Source organism: Pelophylax lessonae (genome assembly GCF_965119305.1).
Source record: "Pelophylax lessonae genome assembly, chromosome: 7".
NCBI lineage: Eukaryota > Metazoa > Chordata > Amphibia > Anura > Ranidae > Pelophylax > Pelophylax lessonae.
Genome location: NC_138774.1, coordinates 154,890,055 through 154,909,568, shown reverse-complemented (window position 1 = coordinate 154,909,568; position 19,514 = coordinate 154,890,055). Strand labels below are relative to the sequence as shown.

Here is a 19,514-nt window from a genome sequence, read left to right as displayed (position 1 = left end):
TAGCTGGCATGGCTTGCCATGAAGGGGGGGGGGCGTGTGTTATCCCCCCCCCCCCCTCCATGAATCATACCAAGCCACACGCTCTCATGTGGGGAAGATACCTTGCCAGTTTGGTTAAGATGTCACATAGAGGGAGGTATCTGGGGCCCCCCTTATTTTTAAAGAAGGCTTTAAGATTCTGGTAAAGATCCTTGACTACAAACACATCATCAGTAAGCTTTATCAGAGGGGACTCTTCCCTATATTGAGTGTCTTGGGGAATGCAGTGGCCCGGGAGCATGCTCAGATGGGAGCTGGGTATACATTTTGTGTGTGTGTGTGTGGGGGGGCATGCTCTTTCTATTGTTTCTTGCATGGAGTCCCCCCTTAAAATCTACACCAGGCCTAAATGGTCTTTTTTTTCCCCTTTTGTTTACATTCACCTGTCAGATGGGAATCCACACCCTGACATGCCACATAGGTTTTGGCACTGAGGTTATAATTGCTGCTTTCCTGCACGAGGGCTCTAAGCTGCCTACATCCACCACTGCTCATAGCAAACCATGACAGTCTACCTCAGTGATGGTGAACCTTGGCACTCCAGATGTTTTGGAACTACATTCTGCAGTATAGTTGAGCATCATGAGAAATGTAGTTCCATCTGGGGTGCCAAGGTTCACCACCACTGGTCTATCTGATACGTTGTAACCTGTTTAAAAATGTAAGCAAATAAAGTGATTGGTTTGTTTAAACAACTCCATCAGTCTTCACACCAGTCTTCAAAAAAGTTATGTCATTTAAAGCTTTTAAAGTAAGGAATTTGAAATGAATTGTCTTGCTGTGTAGGAATAAATACCTGAAATCAGAAACATATCTTATAGATGGCAGAATCTTGCGGAGTGATTTCACCGTGCCACAGCCTGCAATTTATTTTGTTCTTGTTTAAAATGTGAACATCAACACATATATTCCCATGTAATTGGCTAAGGAAAATAATTTCTTCTTTTTGGAATAGGTTGCGGTGTTAAAAGAAAATGCAACCATTTACAGTTACATATAGAAACCAGCTGAAGGTCCCCTTTTTTCTAAACTTAATTCTGAGTGGTTAGAGTGGAATGCTGTGCGTTGTTTATATTATCGTTAGTTTGTGACCCTGTGAATGACTGTGATGAGCATGGTCAGTAAGTTAAAGTGTAACTCCGGACACATTAGTTCCACCCCCACCCCCAAATGTATTTAAAGAAAACAATCTTTGGCTGGGGTTCTATTTTATGTTGCTGGCTCTTTTGACATTGCTTCTGGTGTGCTAGCTCCTCATCATTGCAGAGAGAGGCAATAATCTGCCAAAGCAAGAAACTACAGTTTGCTTCCATGGATAACCTTTTTTTCAGCTTGCACTATTTATAATATGTGATTGTTTATCATCAACTTTTCAAGATTCTGGTGACAAAAATGCTCTAGAAAAATGTAATTAGGGTTACAAATTAACAGCGTGCATTAAGGAGACTGATAGGTTTGTGGTGCGGAGCCTTAGGTCATGTGAAATTTCAGCATTGCTAGTTCACCAGTGGGTAGTCTGGATTTGCTGACGCGCCTCTGCCTGTGGCTCCATTGTAACTTCTTGCTCACAGATTAGCACAGCTGCTGAATAAGCACTTCTGCCAGCTTTGAAGATTATAGTCCTAACCAATTCTCATATTCAGTTGACTGCAGCCTGCACTGAGGTTAAATCACATTTATAAGCTGTACCAGTAACCCGGAACTTATTACACCACATATATGACTCTTCCCTATATAAAAGCTTGATTTACAAAAGTCATCTGTCTGTAAAAATGGTTATGTATGTGAGCAGTGGAAGGTTTGGAAACACTCTGATGCCTATCTTTCCCCATTTACATGTACATCCTCTGTTTGGAGCTTGTTAGGTGGTCTTGCCATTAGTGCTTATTAGGCCTTGCTGCACATAAATCTGGTCTTAGAAATGATTGACAGAAATTGGAATGCATTTTAAAGTTTGCCACACACATTTAGGTCTATTAGTCTCCATTAGATTTACCAAGAACTCTAAAGCATGAGGGTCTCTGTTGAATTTTATAAGCAGGCCCTCACACTTGATAGTTGTTGGTTAACGTTAAAAAGGTTAAATAGAGATTGACCTCTCAACTGGACAATCTTTTTCTCTCTCTTTCTATTTTCTGTTGTTGTCAGGGCCCTTCTTTTTGATATCTCATACTCTTTTCTATGTAAGGCACTGCCTACCGAAATCTTATGGGGCTTTTCCACTGCATGGAACCGAACGGTTCGGCTCGCTTTTGTGCTTTTCCACTGCTGGTACCGCATGGTATGGTGTTGGAACGGTTCGTTACAGTACGGCGGCGCTTTTCCACTACATGGAACCGAATGGTACGGCTCTCTAAAACAGTACCACCTCGATTGTGGTTCCAAGAGGTACCATACCGGTACCATATCCCACAATCCTTTGCATGCAGTCACTACTTGCCACTGATTGGTCAGAGAATCGTTGTTATCCCACCCACTTACTTTAGTACTACTTTAGTGGAAAAGCAAATCATACCAAACCGTACTGAACCGTTCCAACACCGTACCATGCGGTACCATGCAGTGGAAAACCAAACCGGGCCAAGCAGAGCCGAGCAGGGCCGAGTAGAGCCCAGCCGGTACTTGCAGTGGAAAAGTGCCATAAATTCATATCTAATTACAACTGTCCAAAGGGAACACAATTATCCACTACTTAGGCCTAAAAACAGCACATATGGTCTAGCCCTAGTACATACCTTTAGGTTTTAAATATATTTATGTATGTATGTATGTGTACTATGGTATCACTGCACAAAATCTTGACAATGCTTTACAACATTTATAGTAGATTAGGAACAGCAAGCATAGGTATGCAACCAAAACAGCTATATTTATAGACCTTACAATCTAATATTTTGTCTTTTTTCCCCACAGGCATGTCAGGGTTGTTCATCGTCATCAAAATGTGACTGCAGTGGCGTTAAAGGAGACAAGGTAAAAGTGCCTTCAGACCAGATTTTGGCAAAATCTGTAACTTTTAAATATAATAGAACTGCAAAACTTGTCACAAATACTATCAGATGAATAAAGCTCAATCCCAGCTTCAGCCAAGTGTGTTCTGTTTTTGAATTTGCTGTAACATTTAAATTTTTGTCCTTATGCCCATTGATAATTTCCCGTCAGATTTTAAATGCTGATGGAGTCTTTCCTATTCTGCAGACATTTGTCACCTAGACAGGAAGTGGAGGGAAATCTCCCTTATGGACTCTAACAATAAAGCCCTGAAAAGAGTTAACGCTTCCTCAGTTTGCTAGAAATTATTTGTTGTGACCTGTTGAGGAATTTCCCCCTCACTTCCTTACTTTAGCCGACAGAAAATGAGTAGGAATCTCCCAAATGGGAATAGAGATGGCAAAGTTGACAGAGGTCCTAAGCCTTATCCAATCTATCGACTACCAAACAAATGCTGTGTTCAGGCTTTAATGACAACTATATTGCTTTCTTTTGTAAGGTAAAAATTCTGTATAAATTTCCAGTTTAATTAAATGGTCCTCTCTCTAGACAGAATCTGGATATTTTCTAGTGCCCACATAGCCTGGGAATAGACAAATAAAATTCCGTAGCTTCATACAAATTACAACCAAATTTCATTTTAAACCACATTATCCTTTTTAGTTTTTTTTATTATCAATTTATTTTTTGAAATTATTATTTTATGTTAGGTTGTCAAGTGTATGTATAGCTATTCCTTTGGACAGAGTAGGGAACAGTCACATCAACTATCAATTTTCATTTTTGCTGTGTCCCATTGTGAAGGTATTCCTTTGCTTCCTGTTCTAGAGATACAAGAGGAAGTGAGAGGAAATCTCTTCAGTGGGAAGGGTACTCCTCTCTTAGACATCTGTCAGCAGAACAGATGACCCCATTGGGAGATTTTCTCTAGCCTCCTTTTCTGGTAAATGTTGGTTCCCAATAAGTGACAATGGTCACAATGGCAAAAGCAAAGGGTAAATCTACCTATCAGGGACACAGATGAATAAAGAAAATCACAGGTGTTCTATTCCTATGATGCTCTTTTATACAGCACAACAATTTCAGACCTCTTGAAATTTTCCACATTTTGTAATGTTACAACCAAAAACGTAAATGTGTTTTTTTGGGATTATGAGTGATAGACCAAACTGGCACGTAATTGTTAAGTGGAAGAAAAATTATAAATGGTTTTCAAATTTTTTTTACAAATAATTATCTGAAAGGTGTGGCATGAATTCATATTCAGCCCCTCTGAGTCAATACTTTGTAGAACCACCTTTCACTGCAATTACAGCTGCAAGTATTTTTGGGTATGTCTCTTCCAGCATTGCACATCTAAAGAGTGAAAATTTTGCTCAATTCTTCTTTGAGCAAAAATAGCTCAAGATCTGTCAGATTGGATAGAGAGCATCTGTGAATAGCAATTTTCAAGATTCGCATTTGGATTTAGGTTTGGACTTTGACTGGAACATTCTAACACATGAATATGCTTGGATCTAAACCATTCCATTATAGCTCTGGCTGTATGTTTATGGTCATTGTCCTGCTAGAGGGTAAACCTCCGCCCCAGTCTCAAGTCTTTTGCAGACTCTAACAGGTTTTCTTTTAAGATTGCCCTGTATTTGGCTCCATCCATCTTCCCATCAACTCTGACCTGCTTCCCCGTCCCTGCTGAAGAAAAGCATCCCTATAACATGATGATGCCACCACCATGTTTCACAGTGGGGATGGTGTGTTCATGGTGATGTGCAGTGTTAGTTTTTTGCCACACATAACGTTTTGCTTTTAGGTTAGAAAGTCAGACCAGAGCACCTTCTTCCACATGTTTGCTGTGTCCACCACATGGCTTCTTGCAAACTGCAAATGGGACTTCCTTTGGCCTTCTTTTAACAATGGCTTTCTTCTTGCCACTCTTCCATAAAGATAAATTATAAAAGGCTAGCGCTGAGGATTAAAATTACTCTTATAGTGCAATATGGTGAGCTGCTGCTGGTATAAAAAGGGAAGTGCCTTAAAAAGTATAGAATGTGAAAATACCTGCGCTGCTTCACAGAACAAATAAATAAATATATATATATATACGTTAATAAATATTGTGCATAAAGTGCTAGTGCTTAACTGAATGTACACGATAACTATATCATGGTTACCAATCAATATGCATATACAGTGAACGTGAATAAAATAAATCAATAAATATAAACTGTTATTTCAATCAATAAATCATGTGCTAAAAAAAATATATATATATATAGTGACAGTCTTTGTGTGAAACATAAGTCTAAAGTGCTGCGTGCTCATACAAAAAAGTGCCGGTGCTCTCTGTACACGAGTAGGTGCTCCCCTCTTGGTCCCCTATAGGGGAGCTCCTACTCGTGTACAGAGAGCACCGGCACTTTTTTGTATGAGCACGCAGCACTTTGGACTTATGTTTCACACAAAGACTGTCACTATATATATATTTTTTAGCACATGATTTATTGATTGAAATAACAGTTTATATTTATTGATTTATTTTATTCACGTTCACTGTATATGCATATTGATTGGTAACCATGATATAGTTATCGTGTACATTCAGTTAAGCACTAGCACTTTATGCACAATATTTATTAACGTATATATATATATATATTTATTTATTTGTTCTTCCATAAAGACCAGATTTGTGGAGTGCATGGTAATAGTTGCCCCGTGGACAGATTCTCCCACCTGAGCTGTGGATCTCTGCAGCTCCTCCAGAGTTACCATGGGCCTCTTGGCTGCTTCTTTGATGAATGCTCTCCTTGCCCGGCCTGTCAGTTTAGGTGGATGGCCATGTCTTGGTAGGTTTGCAGTTGTGCCATACTCTTTCCATTTTCAGATGATGGATTGAACAGTGCTCCATGAGATGTTCAAAGCTTGGGATATTTTTTCATTACCTAACCCTAAACTTCTCCGCAACTTTATCCCTGAGCTGTCTAGTGTGTTCCTTGGCCTTCATGGTGCTGTTTGTTCACTAAGGTTCTCTAACAAACCTCTAAAGGCTTCACAGAACAGCTGTATTTATACTGAGATTAATTTACACACAGATGGACTCTATTTACTAATTAGGCGACTTCTGAAGGTAATTGGTACAGAGTAGGGGTAACAGAGTAAAGGGGCTGAATACAAATGCACACCACATTTTTCAGATATTTAAAAGATTTTGAAAACCATTTATCATTTTCCTTCAACTTTACAGTTATGTGCCACTTTGTGTTGGTCTATTACATAAAATCCCAATAAAATACATTTTACATTTTTGGTTGTAACATGATAAAATGTGGAAAATTTCAAGGGTTATGAATACTTTTTCAAGACACTGTATATTGGGTGCTACGCAACTGTTGTATATTTAACATAACTCAGTATATTTAATCTAAATTTATGAGACACATTGCCTGCTAGATTTTTCAACTAATAAAATTAGGCACAAATCCCGATGTTTGCTTTAAAAAAGCTTTGAGCAAAAAGCACGGGATCTACCATTCTGGATGTGATTTCAACATTGCAGCCTCTTTGACTGTCATCTTGATCCTGGCTTCACTACCTGAAGCAAGCAGATGGAAGTTTAGACTTAAGACAAATCAGCAATGGCAGCTAATGTCCATCCCCACAAGTTTATTTTATGTGTTCTATCTTACCATTATCTCTAACCCAATCAATAGGCTAATATTTCCAGTCTAAACTTTCTGGTGAAAAAATGACATTTGATTGTAGATCCATGTCACTAAAGCCTCTGCCGAAGCCTGCCACTCCAGACTTTGGGCCTCATTATCTCCCAATCTCGGCAGACATAGAAAAGTAAGAAAGCGCACTGCCTCTAACCACATTTTAAAGCATTATTGAACAAGTGTCAGAGATACATCCCCATCCTCTAAAGCAATTTGCCTCTACTGGTCCTTAATCATTAAATTTATGAATAAACTCCAGTAGAGCTCAAAAAGTGTTGGAAGACAGGAATGGGTGTTTCTGCCACTTGTTCAACGCTTGGAATATGAGGTTTGAAATAGTGTGGGGTCCATAATTTGTTTGATATTTTATAAAGGCTGGCATTAAAGAGGGCTGTTTGGCATTTTATTGAAGATATGCCAAATGTTAGTATTCTATTGTTTGCCAGGCACAAAAGAAGTAATTTGGTCAATACTAACATTTCTCACATCTCAAGAAAACATCATTAGACAAAATGTACCTACAGACATTTGGATTCCTATGCTAAATACAGAACTTTAGCCAACCTACAGAATTCAGTTCTGTTGAGTCGTTTCAGTGATTCTCATTACTTACATACAGCCATGCTATACTGCTTAGCTGCCAGCGACCAAAGGACACTGGAAGCTTAAAAAAGCTAAAATTAGAAATAGCAGGATTACCTGCCTGTTCGCAGAACAGCTAAAACTGTCCACATATATGTGTTTTATTTAGGAATGTATTATCTTGCTGAAATTCAGCTTTGCGGTCTCACGCTTTTGTAGCAGAATACTTCTGAAAGCATGTTCACAAATGTTATTGTCTGGCATAATTTTACCAATATACTGTGTGATTATTGGTTGTGAAATATATACAGTATCCTAAGTCATTTTATTTTTAAGACTAACAAACTTAATTTTTAAATTTGCCCACTTATATTGAGAATCTATGGAAACATGTCCCTTCAGATTAGTGGTCAGTAGAGAAATGCCCCCTTATATTGGTAGTCAGTAGAGAAATACCCCCTTACATTGGTGTTTAGTAGACAATTGCCCCTTACATTGGTGGACAGTAGAGAAAGGCCCCCTTATATTGGTAGTCAGAAGAGAAATACCCCCTACATTGGTGTTCAGTAGAGAATTGCCCCTTACATTGGTGGTCAGTAGAGAAATGCCCCCTTATATTGTTAGTCAGTAGAGAAATACCCCCTTACATTGGTGTTCAGTAGAGAATTGCCCCTTACATTGGTGGACAGTAGAGAAAGGCCCCCTTATATTGGTAGTCAGTAGAGAAATACCCCCTTACATTGGTGTTCAGTAGAGAATTGCCCCTTACATTGGTGGACAGTAGAGAAAGGCCCCCTTACATTGGTGGACAGTAGAGAAATACCCCCTTACATTGGTGCTCAGTAGAGAAATACCCCCTTACATTGGTGTTCAGTAGAAAAATACCCCCTTACATTGGTGTTCAGTAGAGAAATGCCGCTTAAATTGGTGTTCAGTAGAGAAATACCCCCTTACATTGGTCTTCAGTAGAGAAATACCCCCTTACATTGGTGCTCAGTAGAGAAATACCCCCTTCTTACTTTGGTGTTCAGTAGAAAAATACCCCCTTACATTGGTGTTCAGTAGAGAAATGCCGCTTACATTGTTGCTCAGTAGAGAATCCCCTACATTGGTGCTCAGTAGAGAAATACCTTCTTACATTGGTGTTCAGTAGAGAAATGCCCCTTACATTGATGGTCAGTAGAGAAATGCCCCCTTACGTTGGTGGTCAGTGGAGAAATGCCCCCTTACATTGGGGGTCAGTAGAGAAATGCCCCCTTACATTGGTGTTCAGTAAAGAAATGCCCCCTTACAGTGGTGGTCAGTAGAGAAATGCCCCTTACATTGTTGGTCAGTAGAGAAATGCCCCCTTACATTGGTGGTCAGTCGAGAAATGCCCCTTACATTGTTGGTCAGTAGAGAAATACCCCCTTACATTGGTGTTCAGTAGAGAAATGCCCCTTACATTAGTGTTCAGTAGAGAAATGCCCCTACTACATTGGTGGTCAGTAGAGAAATGCCCCTTACATTGGTGGTCAGTAGAGCAGTGTTAATTTTGGCAGCCAATTTCAATTTAGTTTTAGTCTTAGTCTTAGGACTAAAATGGCATTTTAGTTTTAGTCCTATTTTAGTCTTCTGCAAGTGTTTTAGTTTTAGTCGTATTTAGTCGACTAAAACTCCAGTATATTTTAGTCGACTAAAACGCCCTACATTTTAGTCGACTAAAACTCATTTTAGTCATCTATAATCAAATGGGTGTAGTTCAATTGTAATTTGTAATGCATTATTTTAAGCATTTCTCTACAATTTCCAAACTCATTATATACTACTGCTGGTCCTGGAGTGAAAAATCTAATATGTTATTATTTATGCTTTGAGCATGCACCAGTGTTAATTTCGATTTAGTTTTAGTTATAGTCTTTTGACTAAAATGCCATTTTAGTTTTAGTCGTATTTTAGTCTTAAGACTAAAATGCCATTTTAGTTTTAGTCGTATTTTAGTCATCTGAATTGTGTTAGTCGACGAAAACATTTTAGTCGGTTTTAGTCGACGAAATTAACACTGCAGTAGAGAAATACCCCCTTACATTGGTGTTCAGTAGAGAAATGCCCCTTACATTAGTGTTCAGTAGAGAAATACCCCCTTACATTGGTGGTCAGTAGAAAAATGCCCCCTTACATTGGTGGTCAGTAGAGAAATGCCCCCTTACATTGGTGGTCAGTTGATGCATGCTTACCTACATTTGTGGTTGGTAGAGCAGAGGCCCTGTAGATTGGGGATCAGTGTGAGAAGTACCCCCTTAGCTAGCTGGTCAGAGGGAGAAGGGTCCTCTTACACTTGTAGTCAGTGGAAAGAGTGCTTCAATACGTTATTAGTCAGAAAAGTACCTTTACTATGGTGCTTAGGGGAGTGTCCCCCTACTGGATTAATGGATTGATGTAGGAGCCAGACACCATCAGGTATGAAGTTAATACTCACAACTAGAGTAGAAAACTCAATCAGTATCCATCAAAAAGTGATATTCAACTGATTGTAGCTCTCTCAAAGGTGTGTTTCTTTACATTTTGAATTGGGATCCCTTTCTGCACGTGCCTGAAACAGCATAATAGTACATTAGCGAACATATAAATATTATTTATCTAGAATTATTAGAAGTTCTTTTGTGGCATTGATTTGTTCAGACTGGTGGCATGCATTCAGTATTGCTAATAATAAATATATCCGTAGGCAGGTATAATTTGAGAAAATAAAAAACTCTGCAAGTATAAGCAAAACATAGCACTATTCATGTAATTGCTACTCTAATAAAGGGAATTATAAAAAAAAAAAAAAAAAGTTCTCAAGTTTCATAAGGTCTTTGTACTTTGAGTAGTCATCAAAGTTAGCAGGAAAAAGTGATGTAGACAACGGTGTTGGCCTTGGCAGGGAAACTTGTCTTGTGAGTGTGAAGTGTGCCAGTATTGTTTCTGGTTCCTGTTAAGGTTGCATGTGTCAAGTTCTACATTTCCCTATAAAGCAACATGTTACAGTAAAAAGGTGGCTATGTAGCTCAGTAGATTTAATTAAATGGCTATCGATCCTACCTATAATTGGGTGGATGAACTGTACTTCATTAGAGGCAGCCATTGTAAATGCTTAATCACTTTAGGATCTCGCTCTGCCCATTCCCTCTAGCATTAGATTTTTGTAGTCTGAAATGTTGATTCTATGGCAATCCAGTTTAAAATTAGAGGTGTTAGTTAAATGTATGGGTGTTTTACAAATCATTCTCTGGTTAACCACTTTAGGACCGGGCCCATTTTTGACACATGTTGTTCACAAGTTAAAATCAGTATTTTTTGCTAGAAAACTACTTAGAACCCCCAAACATTATATATATATATATATATATATATATATATATATATATATATATATATATATATTAGCAAAGACTCTTGAGAGTAAAGTGGCGGTCATTGCAATATTTTTTGTCGCGCGGTATTTGCGCAGCAGTCTTTCAAACGCCATTTTTTTTGAAAAATTGCGAAAAATTATATTTCACTGCATTTAAAAAAAACAAAACAGTAAAGTTAGCCAATTTTTTTGTATATTGCAAAATATGATGTCACGCCGAGTAAATAGATACCCAGCATGTTACAGTTTAAAATTGCGCACACCCGCGGGATGGCGACAAACTACGGTCAATAAAAATCTCCATAGGCGACCTTTTAAAATTGTTTAACGGTTACCAGTTTAGAGTTAGAGAGTAGCTCTTTTTTTTAAATTATTGCTCTCGCTCTGTCGATCGCGGTGATACCTCACATGTGTGGTTTGAACAGTGATTTCATTTGCGGGCGCGACCTCGTATACGCTTTCTTTCGTGTGCGAGCTCACTGCGACGGGGGCAGGTAAAAAATGTTTTTCCTATTTATTTTATTTATTTTTTTAATTTTAGCACAGTTTAAAAAAAAATAAAAAAAATCTGATCACGTTTATTGCTGTCACAAGCAATGTAAACATCCCTTGTAACAGCAATATGCAGGGACAAGTACTCTTTATGGAGGGGTCGGGGGTCTAAAAGACTCTAGACCCCTCCACTACACTTCCATGTATTCAAAATGCAGAAAACTGCATTTTTGAATAGAGTTACTTTTTAAATTTGGTGCCTTTAGCAGCCGAGTAACCCGGAGGTGACGTCATGGACGCCGCCTCCGGGTTACGTCATTAGAGAAGCAGCATCCGGCTTTGATCGGGACTCCATCCAGCCAGCGGATGCGCCAGCTGGTTGCTTGGGTCTCCCGGTGGGATGGGAGACCTGAGCAGAGCCGCGGAAGGTGGCTGGGGCATCCCATCCCGCTCGCTGGGGTAACGATCGAGCGGCATCTGAGCCACATCGGTCATTACCGCCAGAAAGCCGACTGCTGGCTCAAAAAAACGGTACAACCACTTAAAATGCAGCCGATGTAGACCTACGTCGGTTTGCGTTAAATGACTAAAAGGGGTAAATTTGCTGGCTAAAATAACTGGCTAAAATGCTTTATCCTCTGAAACGATGTTGCGGCCCGCCCTCTCCACAGTCTCAGCTGTCTCCTGCCGGCTTCCGTGGAGGAATCGGCAGTGTCTTGTGACGCTGCATCCGGCTTGCAGCTGTGCGCCGCGGATGTCCCCAGGAGGAGGAGGCACAGCGAGATCCCATTCCCTTGGGATCTCCGGACCATCCACTCCCTATACTCCATCCCTGGATCTGTGAACACACCTGTGGCTGGGTGCTTGCGTCCCAACCACCCCTCGGCACCTATCGTTGGGGATCCATGCTTTTCACCTGAATGCTGATGTTGATTCTCTTAAATGTAAGTGAATTGCAATAAATTTGTTTTTAATTTAAACACTAATCTGACCTGGCGCCCTTGTTTTGTTTATTCAACAGTGAGTATAACAAGCATGCTTTACTTCATATACAGACTGGTTTTACTGTTGTGGGTTTAGTAACACTTTAAAGCGGAACTACACTGCATCTGAGCAAAACAAACCAAAATCACTATTTAATTCCTTTTTTACATTCAAAGTAAACTTATTTATCCATGTCTCTATGCTTTATTTTGTTGAGAAGACACTTTGAAGCACCCCCCTTTGCATTTCTCGCCGTGGCTATTTTGAGTAACAATGCAGAATTTACTTCCTAGAATCCATCTGCCTTTAGCTCAGGCATGCACACAGGAGGGTAAGCTTAGCTCAGAAGCCCCCCCCCCCCCCCCCAAGACTTCTGGTGTGACATTATTAGGCTAGGCCTGGAAACCAAGAAGTAAGCCAGGAACCAGGAAGTAACTGAAGAAATGTAAAAAAAAATGAAATACTTTTCAATTTATTTAATAATGATGGCAACATAAGGATTAAAAATAGTCATTATTGAATGAAATAGTGACGTTTCACTTTAAGGCCGCTACAATAGGTTGATGTGCCATGATCACTATCAGCTGTATTGGATAATAAGCTACTAAAACTGGTGATTCTGTAGCTACCTTCAAATTCTACAAAATGTCCATCACTCAGAGACTTCTCCATTTTCTGTGACACAATCCTTTAATTGCACCATAAACCGAAAACACTTCAAACACAATTCATTTTTAATATTCAAAGCAAACTCACCCATCCATTCGTGTCTCTATGCTTTATTTTGCTGAGACATCACTTTGAAAAATACTCCCTAGTATTTCTAGCCATGACCATCTTTAATAAGGACAGATGATTTATGTAGCATTTACTTCTGGGAATCCATCTGCCTTTAGCTCAGGCATGCAGACAGTGGGGTATACTTAGCTGAGAAATTCCCTTCTCCCTACTCCTGAAAAAAGTAAAAATAAAAGCGCACAGAGACTCCTGGAATGTATGACATCATTTTGGTCTAGGACAGAAATGAGGAAGCAACTGAAGAAATGTAAAAAAAAAAAAAGAGATTAAAACAAGTAAATATAATATACCTTCCATTCTTTTATTAAGGGTAGTAATAAAGTTCCACTTCCATGCACACTGGGCATACAAAAATCCTGCTTATACTGGCATTTTTTCCTTCAGCCTGTTGAAGTAGCTCTATGTTGGCCTATTGCCTACGGGTTTGTGCCCATTAGGAAGTTTACAGGCGTATGTTCAAAAGAGCGTTTAAAGGCAGAATCCTGTTGTTGAGAGGAGATTTTGGGCAGAAAAAATGCTTAATGCTCATAAACGTGCATAAATGTGGCATTTGGGAGCGTTTGGCCATTTCAAGTGTACATTGAAAAATGAATAGAATGAAATGTTTTTGGAAAAAAACTCTTGTTAAGGAAAATCTTTATAAAACACTCAAACGCTTGTGCAATATAAGCACTGTGAACATTTTTATTCTGCTTTTTCTGCTAGAGTTTTTAGCATTTGTTCTGCCCCTAGTGTGCATGGACCCTAAAATATTGCCAGAATTCCGTTTTGAAATAATTCTGCAAACATGCTCTGACAATGCCGGCAATTATATAAAACATTTCAAAGCCACACTAAACATTTTGCAGAAAACCATGTGCTGGTAATCTTATCTCTGCACCTCTTCCCATGGTTTCATTTGCTCTTCATATCATCATTATATCTTCCTCGTACTTTTACAAATGTGTTCCTTCTGAGTCAAGCTACCATGTCCGGTTCTGTTGAAGAAGACATGGCTTATTACCAAGACTTGTCGATACCAAGCAAGGTGTTGGGTGGTGCTACAGTTGAGCTGCGTGAGCACAAATACCATGCTCACATTCAAGTCATCGGCAGGCAGGAGCCGGCATGTGTTCTATTCAGATGGTTAGTTACAACATGCTTGGTACAATCTGTTTTATGAGACATCTTTCATGGGTTTGATGAGTTGTTTAGTTAAGGTTGTCTTAGGGAATAACATTAAATGTAGGTCAGAAATACCTCTATACAGCGGGAACCGCCCTGAGAAATGAAAACTAGCATTTGTTAATAATGAGATAGATTGACAGGATGACAGCCTTAGATTACTGTATATCATAGTGTAGAACATTCTTTAAAAAAACATTGTACTTATAATCATAACCTGAACAGATCTCAAGAGGTGCCAAAAGTATGTTTTTGGAGCTCCATATTGTCAGATATTCAGTATGTTCTTTTGGAATCTAGTGGAGAAGGTGGGGTCCTGAAAAAGTTGAATGACAGTGGGTGGAGTCACCAAAACATTGTACAATGACAAGTAAAGTCAGAAAAACCGACACTTGCAGCCACAGAAAATGAACATGGACAGGTAATGCCAGAGAGAATGGTACACTGAGTATTGGTAATACACAGTCCACAGATACAGTGACATTGCCAGGAACATGAACAGCAGTTTGAATAAGTCAGTTGCATACAGACTGGTTCCCTGGCTGTCACGCAGATCCAAGGGCTTCAGTCGTTTTTGAGTTACTAAATCAAACACGTATGCAGATTAGGTGTTTTGACTTTACTCTGACTTTCCTGATCTACGTTCTTGTTCTGTATGGGAAATATATAAAACATGAAACCAGAGAAAGTCACACTGTTGGCAAAAGGAGGTCAACAATGGCATTCTACATACAGTAAAACCTTGGATTGCGAGCATAATTAGTTCCAGAAACATGCTGGTAATCCAAAGCACTCTTATATCAAAGATAATTTCCCCATAAGAAATAATGGAAACTCAGATGATTCATTCAATAACCATTTTTATTCATAAGTCCTTCATTTTATAGTCCATATAAAAAGATTATAGCAATGTGATAGGTTGTGTAACTATAAAATGTCCATCCACAAATGGCGCCTCCACAAGGGGATTAGAAGCAAAATCCAGCAGGAGCTACAGAGTTTAAAAGAGAAGAGAGGCGCCTCTAAGTGTAGCAATATGGTTCCATTTAATAAAGGTTAAACATTTAGCAACTCACATGGTTGATGATTAAAAGAGGCACATCTAAGTATGCAGGCATCTGGGGTAAAGCTGTCCACATTGACCATCCTCCGCACCGCCAGCTCTCACCACCATCAGTCTGCAGTCGTGACCGGGAAGAATACCCTGCAGTAGTTTTGAAAGCGAGGGTTGAAGCGCTCGTGGAGCGCAGCATGGAAGGGATGACGTTGATGGCGGTGCGGAGGATGGTCTATGTGGACAGCTTTACCCCGGATGCCTGCATACTTAGATGTGCCTATTTTATTCATCAACCATGTGAGTTGCTAAATGTTGAACCTTCATTAAATGTAACCATATTGCTACACTTAGAGGAACCTTTCTTCTCTTTTATACTCTGTTGTGACGTGAGGCTTCTTGTATATCAAGACATTGCTTGTTTATCAAATCAACATTTTTAAAGAAAATGTGCTTGTCTTGCAAAACGCTCTCAAACCAAGGTTTTACTGCACTTCTCTCTGTGCTGGTTTCCTTTATAGTGTACCTGACACTAACTAAAATCTACTGAGCTGGATACACACATAAAATGCAGATACTAAAGCCTAGTACACATAGGGAAAGCATAGCATAGGGAAAAAACTTTTCAGTGAAAGGGAGTTTAACCACTTCAATACAGGGCACTTTTACCCCCTTCCTGCCCAGGCCAATTTTCAGCTTTTAGTGCTGTCACACATTAAATGATAATTGCGCACTTATGCAATGCTGTACCCAAACAAAATTTTTATCATTTTTTTCCTACAATTAGAGCTTTCTTTTGGTGGTATTTGATCACCTCTGGGTTTTTTTTCTTTTTTGCTAAACAAATAAAAAGAGACCGAAAATTTTGAAAACAAAAAAGTTTTTCTTTGTTTATGTTAAAAATGTTGTAAATAAGTAAGTTTTCTCCTGCACTGATGAGCACTGATGAGGCTGCACTGAGGGGTACTGATGAGGTGGCACTGATAGTCACTGATGAGGTGGCACTGATGGGCACTGATGATGAGGCACTAATATGTAACACTGATGGTAGATGGCACTGATAGGCGGCACTAATAGGTGGCACTGATATGTAGCACATAATCAATGCGCTGATTATCAGTGCAGACCCCCCCCCCCGTCAGGAGAGCCCCTGATCGGCTCTCCTCTACTCGCGCCTTGTCAGCACGAATGGAGGAAAGCCAATCAACGGCACTTCCTGGTTATGATGTGACCAGCTGTGATTGGTACCGCTGATCACATGGTAAAGAGCCTACGTCATAGGCTCTTTACCAGGATCGGAGATGCGGTGTGTCAGAGTGACACATCGCACCATCGACCGCCCCTCTGCGCGCCCTCGCGGGTGCCCGCGAGAGGCTCATTCTGCTGGGTGTCATATGACACCCAGTCAGGATAACTTAACCACTTTCCAGCCGTCATTCTGCTTTATGGCGGGAGGGAAGCAGTTAAAAAGACACACGCCCATTCACTGAAATTAGAAGAAAAGCTGCCTAATCGTTATCAGCTTAGAGGGTTCTTTACTGTCGGAGCAGTAAGATGTGGAATTCTCTTCCACAAGCAGTGGTGTCAGCAGGGAGCGTCGATAGTTTAAAAAAACGATTAGATGGGCACCCTACTTAGTATTGAAATAAACACATAAATATATACCCAGACAGGTTGAACTGGATGGACTGGTGTCTTTTTTCAGCCTTACTGACTATGTAACTACACATAGGACGACATTGGACAGGGTGTATGGCAACCGGTCTTACAGAAGCGAGGGCATCTCCTGTGCACAGCCCTCTTCGGATTACCTCACAGATTTTCAATTGGATTCAGGTCTGGGCTCTGGCTGGGCCAAAACTTTAATTTTCTGGTGAAGCCATTCCTTTGTTGATTTGGATGTATGCTTCGGGTCGTTGTCATGCTGAAACATGAAGTTCCTCTTCATGTTCAGCTTTCTAGCAGAAGCCTGAAGGTTTTGTGCCAATATTGACTGATATTTGGAACCGTTCATAATTCTCTCTACCTTGATGTGTACTGACTCCTATTTAACATGAATTTAAATGTGATTGCTTAATTCTGAACACAGCTACATCCCCAGTTATAAGAGGATGTGCACACTTATGCAACCACATTATTTTAGTTATTTATTTTTACTTCCCCCCTGAAAAAAAGAGAGTTGTAAAGTTTATAGGTCACATTAACCTCCTTAGCGGTATTCCCGAGTGTGGCTCGGGGTGAAATTTCAGAGCCATTAGCGGTAACCCTGAGCCACACTCGGGATACCGCTAGGGAGATCGCTGGATCCTGTAAGAGAGGGTACTCACCTTGTCCCCGGGATCCAGCGATGTATCCCGGCAGTGTGCGGCGGCCGGATCTTCCGCCGATGCTCTGATCCCTGGCTTCCGTCTCCTGCGACGTCACGCTCGCAGGGGGGTGGAACCGGTGGCAAATTCAAAAAGTAAAACACACCAAACACACTGATACATTACAAAATAAAATAAATTCACATTAGTTTGCCCCCCCAGTGCCCTTTCCTGCAGTTTTGCTGTACTTTTTATGTATATATATATATATATATATATATATATATATACACACACACATATATATATATATTTATATATATATATATATATATCTATATATATATGTATACGCACATATATATATATATATATATATATATATATATATATATATAATATATGTATACACACACACATATATATATATATATATATTATATATGTATATGTGTATATATATATATATATATATATATATATATATATATATATATATATATATATATATACATACATACTCTAACATATTTATAGCTATTTGTTATATTATAATTTATGATTTTGTGTTTCAAACTTTTTCATATCCGAGATGTTATAAAGAAGAACGCACAGTAAAAAAAAAAATCATATGTAAATAGTTGGTTTAGGCTGCTCGTTCTTAAGAATTTCATGCAAAATAGTGGTACCGCTTTCAGCACCTAAAATAGGAAACAATCATACCGCCAGGGAGGTTAAAGGTGAAAAAAATCTGAATGATTTATCTTTCTTATAGTGTGCACTCCACTTAATTCCCCATTAGGTCCCCCTTGCTTGTGATTGACAGCAGATGGCAAGGGGCAAATTCCATAACCACTAATCAGTACATTAGCGGCTTTGAAATCTAAAAAAATATTTTTCCTCCTTTGCAGCCAATATATCAACTAATAAATTTAAATAATTATAAAATAATGAAAAATACAAAGTGATTATTTCATCTAATCACTGCTGACACCAATATGTGTTCCTAAATATACACAATTAATTAACAAATAAAAACTATTATAAGAAAAAATCATGAATATAACTCACACAGTGATTGATTTACGCAAACCGAGGAGAGCAAAATCTGGTGCAGCTGTGCATGGTAGCCAATCAGCTTCCAGTTTTTTTTTTTTTTTTTGTCAAAGCTTAATTGTACAAGCTGAAGTTATAAGCTGATTGGCTGCCATGCACAGCTGAACCAGATTTTGTACTCTCCAGTTTTAGTAAATCAACCTCACAGTGTGCATATGATCACTGACAAACATAAAATATCCTCATAGGTTGTGAATTAGGAGCAATATCCAAAAGTGTCTTTCATAGAATCAAAAGTGTAAAAGTGATTGTGTCCCTAAAGTCAATGCACTAGTGTACATAAAAGTTCAATTCTTCATAGTGACCAAACTCCAATGACCACCATTCCACACATCCTCCACCACAAACTGTGCCTTTACCTTCTGACTGTGACTCATATCACATAGGTCTTAGGCACTTGAGGACAATTCCAGGGGTCTTAAATCATCCAGATATCTTTCTCTCTTCCACAATGGTTTATCCACCAGTCTAAGTGTCTGCCCCTTTAAGGGGTTGGGGAATTCATTATGTGCACTCAGTCCCTCAAATTAAGATAATTAATAAACTCCCATAGTGTAATATTAAAAATATACAGTAAAATGTATTCAGTATGCACTCACATAGATAAAATCAGTTTATCTCATAATGTATGGACCAGGCTTAGAAAAAATGGTGGCACTTCGACTTCCGTTCACAATGCATGATGACGTAACCTGGCTCCGCACTACACGTTACGTCACAACCACTTGTATGTACACTAGCGTATTGACTGAGTGACACAATCACTTTTACATTTGACTGTATGAAAGACACTTTTGGATATTACATATTTGTTTACGGCCTATGAAGATGTTTTATGTTTGTTTGTAATCATATATGCATTGTGTGTGTTATATTTATGATTTTTGTTTGTGAGA

General features: G+C 39.1%; 1 protein-coding gene across 2 annotated transcripts in view; it reads left to right on the top strand.

Moving 5' to 3' along the window:
• The window catches only part of COL4A5 (collagen type IV alpha 5 chain), a 245,222-nt gene that overhangs the window by 52,473 nt on the left and 173,235 nt on the right, over nucleotides 1–19,514 (top strand). For both annotated transcript variants that reach the window (XM_082264454.1, XM_082264453.1), the window contains exon 2: nucleotides 2,953–3,012. In XM_082264454.1, coding sequence (XP_082120580.1) covers nucleotides 2,953–3,012 — 60 coding nt within the window. The remainder of the gene's footprint in view (nucleotides 1–2,952; nucleotides 3,013–19,514) is intronic.